The sequence below is a fragment of the Gymnoscopelus microlampas genome (genome assembly GCF_963454915.1).
Source record: "Gymnoscopelus microlampas genome assembly, chromosome: 9".
Lineage (NCBI taxonomy): Eukaryota > Metazoa > Chordata > Actinopteri > Myctophiformes > Myctophidae > Gymnoscopelus > Gymnoscopelus microlampas.
The window spans coordinates 57,828,932-57,832,576 of NC_139946.1; the positions used below are offsets into that span (position 1 = coordinate 57,828,932).

At 39.3% G+C, this 3,645-nt stretch overlaps 1 protein-coding gene and 1 long non-coding RNA gene across 2 annotated transcripts in view; both read right to left on the reverse strand.

The window, feature by feature from the left end:
- Positions 1 to 1,309: 1,309 nt before the first annotated feature.
- LOC311051959 lies at positions 1,310 to 2,632 on the reverse strand. The gene is made up of 2 exons (XR_014601447.1): positions 2,233 to 2,632; positions 1,310 to 2,194 (listed from the first exon to the last, which is right to left on the reverse strand). It is a non-coding gene; the product is annotated as an uncharacterized lncRNA (long non-coding RNA).
- A 193-nt stretch (positions 2,633 to 2,825) lies between these two features.
- The window catches only part of LOC311052562 (uncharacterized protein), a 10,233-nt gene continuing 9,413 nt past the window's right edge, over positions 2,826 to 3,645 (reverse strand). The window contains exon 5 of the mRNA XM_084067562.1: positions 2,826 to 2,961. Coding sequence (XP_083923688.1) covers positions 2,960 to 2,961 — 2 coding nt within the window. The 3' untranslated portion in view covers positions 2,826 to 2,959. The remainder of the gene's footprint in view (positions 2,962 to 3,645) is intronic.

Here is a 3,645-nt window from a genome sequence, read left to right on the forward strand (position 1 = left end):
AGTTTTATAGCAGAGAGCTCTACGCGTCATGAGGTATCGGTTTAATATACGGAGTAGCACTGCCCTCCTCGGGCCACATGTGTGTACTGCAGCTGCTGTTGTGTACGTAGCCTAGCCTGGTTCCAGCCCATAGACCCCGCCCACTCTCTGAGTGAGCTGCTAGAGATAGAACTAATGTACTGACAGTAACTAAAGTAATAAAGTACATGTACTCAAGTACATGTACTCCCCACTTTATGGACTATATTATTATTATTGTTGTCATCATTATTATTATTATTATTTGCAAGCACATGACTTTGACTACATTTGTAGGAAGGGAAAAAATATTATATTTGACCACTTCAGCCCCTATTTAAATATAGTGAAAGTAGCCGATCTACAAGCTCACAACACGTCGCAGTGTGACGTGTTGTGAGCTTGTAGATCGGCTACTTTCACTATATGTTTAATAATAATAATAATAATAGGTGTGTTGTGGTTCAGTTCTATAAAGAAACAGACAAATTCAGACTTTATTTTATTACATTTATTCATTCATCTCAACTCATTGTTTTACTGTGAGAGAGAAAACAAATATATTACAAAGACAAAACATTCAGAACAATAAATACATCATGTGACGTGTGTGTGTGTGTGTGTGTGTGTGTGTGTGTGTGTGTGTGTGTGTGTGTGTGTGTGTGTGTGTCATTCTGTCTGTCTGTCTGTCTGTCTGTCTGTCTGTCTGTCAGTCAGACAGACAGACAGACAGAGGTCTGTCAGATTATTAAAAGGTGACATCATGTGTGTTTTAACAACTAGTTTCTAAAGGCAAAGCAACAACAACATTCACAGAACAGCAGAGGAAGTAAAAGAGAGACAGGGCCCTACCGTGTGTGTCGCCTTAACCCTTCTTCTTCAAATAGCCGATCTACAAGCTCACAACGTGTGGATGTAGATCGGCTATTTGAGCTATTTAAAAATGGTTTTCAAAATATTACAAAATTCCAAGAAAGTGTAGGCGTAAGATATAGGGCCCTCAGTATAGAATGACTTACTGTCCAGTGTCATTCATATTCATTAGTTTTATAATTACTGTCCAGCATCATTCATATTCATTAGTTTTATAATTACTGTCCAGCATCATTCATATTCATTAGTTTTATAATTACTGTCCAGCATCATTCATATTCATTAGTTTTATAATTACTGTCCAGCATCATTCATATTAGTTTTATTCACACTGTTTCACCATCAACTGGACTCATATATCATTCATTATCTACATATCATCATCACAGCATGTCGTCCAATAAGCAACAACCTGTGATTCAATGTAGTTATTATTTAGTTTAGTTTGCTTCAATATTTATAAAACCTACACGCTAGCTTAACCCCTCTCACTAAAAATATTCTTTTTTTAAAAGAAGCTGATCTACAAGTTCACAATGTGCGACACATTGTGAACTTGTAGATCAGCTATTTTACAAGGTTTCTGCCCAATGATATCCTGAATTTATGGTCATGTGGCTGAAGGAAACTAAGCATTAAGCATTAATCTATGAAAACAAACCCTAAATAAGGGACATGGGAAGGCCAGTCAGACTTTAAGGTCTAATGTTGTTCTCAAACATTTTCATGTCTATGACCCCACATGAATATGGATTTGGCCACAGAGTCAGACCCCCATCTGAAAATAATTATGTTTTACAAGATTTGTGTATTTAAAATGTTTCTTCAAGAGTTTTTTTCAGGGAGGGGGGATAGCAGATCTACAAGCTCACAACACGGCATGATGTGAGTCATGCGACGCGTCCTGAGCTTGTAGATCTACTATTTTCAAATGTTTCCGATGTATAAAGGGTTTACAGTAAAACAAGCCCAAAGTCGCTTATAGTAAGAAGACTTGGCAACGCTGAACAGTGAATGTGAATAATCCATTCATGGAGTATAAAAACAAAGTGATGCCATGTGAGCTTGTAGATCAGCATTTTTATGTGACACTGTAGTACGATAAAGTATAAACCAGGATGTAAGTGATTAATCATCATAAAATCAATGTTGTCAATTATTTAAAAATAAATCTGTTCACGTCAATTAGTAGAAAACAGTTAAAAAAAAAACAATTATTAAAATAATCAGTTTCTCCATTATTCAACAGGATCTATGCACAGCAACCATGTGACATGAGGGTCCCTGGACCATATGAGGGTCCCTGGACCGCATGAGGGTCCCTGGACCACACTGTGAAACCCATGAGGGTCCCTGGACCACATGAGGGTCCCTGGACCACACTGTGAGACCCATGAGGGTCCCTGGACCACACTGTGAAACCCATGAGGGTCCCTGGACCACATGAGGGTCCCTGGACCACACTGTGAAACCCATGAGGGTCCCTGGACCACATGAGGGTCCCTGGACCACACTGTGAGACCCATGAGGGTCCCTGGACCACATGAGGGTCCCTGGACCACACTTTGAGACCCATGAGGGTCCCTGGACCCCACTTTGAGACCCATGAGGGTCCCTGGACCGCATGAGGGTCCCTGAACCACACTGTGAGACCCTCTGGTGTAGCAGAGTGTGTCCAGTGAGTCTGTTTGACCAGAACAGAGCCTTCAATTTCTTTACAATATGGCTGCTGTGCATAGAACCTGTTTTGTTGTGTGTGTGTGTGTGTATATATATATATATATATATATATATATATATATATATATATATATATATATATATATATATATGTATATATATATATATATATATATATATATACACACACACACACACACACACACACACACACACACACACACACACACACACACACACACACACACACACACACACATACATAGACCCTCTTGATCAAAGAAGTCATTGAAATAATTGATATTTCTAAAACAGTACTGAATGCAGTGTGGTGTAGTCTCCACCAGGTGTTGCTCTCATTACAGCAGACTTTGTAGTCCCACAGGCTTCCTGTAAAAACACAGGAAGTCATGATGAGTCACTCATGATAGAAATCTAATGTAAATAAACACATAAAAGACAATATTAATGTGATGTGTTGATTAATTGTCTCTAATAAGATGTGTCTAATGTAGCTGTTAGATCTATTTTATAATCATTAGTACATTCGATTCTGGTTGTGTAGCATTTTGTATATAAATGTCAAATTAAAGGGCCTCCAGACAATGACATGCCTCATGTCCTAGTCTAATGACATGCCTCATGTCCTAGTCTCATGTCCTAGTCTCATGTCCTAGTCTCATGTCCCAGTCTCATGTCCTAGTCTAATGACATGCCTCATGTCCTAGTCTCATGTCCTAGTCTCATGTCCTAGTCTCATGTCCTAGTCTCATGTCCTAGTCTAATGACATGCCTCATGTCCTAGTCTCATGTCCTAGTCTAATGACATGCCTCATGTCCTAGTCTCATGTCCTAGTCTAATGACATGCCTCATGTCCTAGTCTCATGTCCTAGTCTCATGTCCTAGTCTAATGACATGCCTCATGTCCTAGTCTCATGTCCTAGTCTAATGACATGCCTCATGTCCTAGTCTCATGTCCTAGTCTAATGACATGCCTCATGTCCTAGTCTCATGTCCTAGTCTAATGACATGCCTCATGTCCTAGTCTCATGTCCTAGTCTCATGTCCTAGTC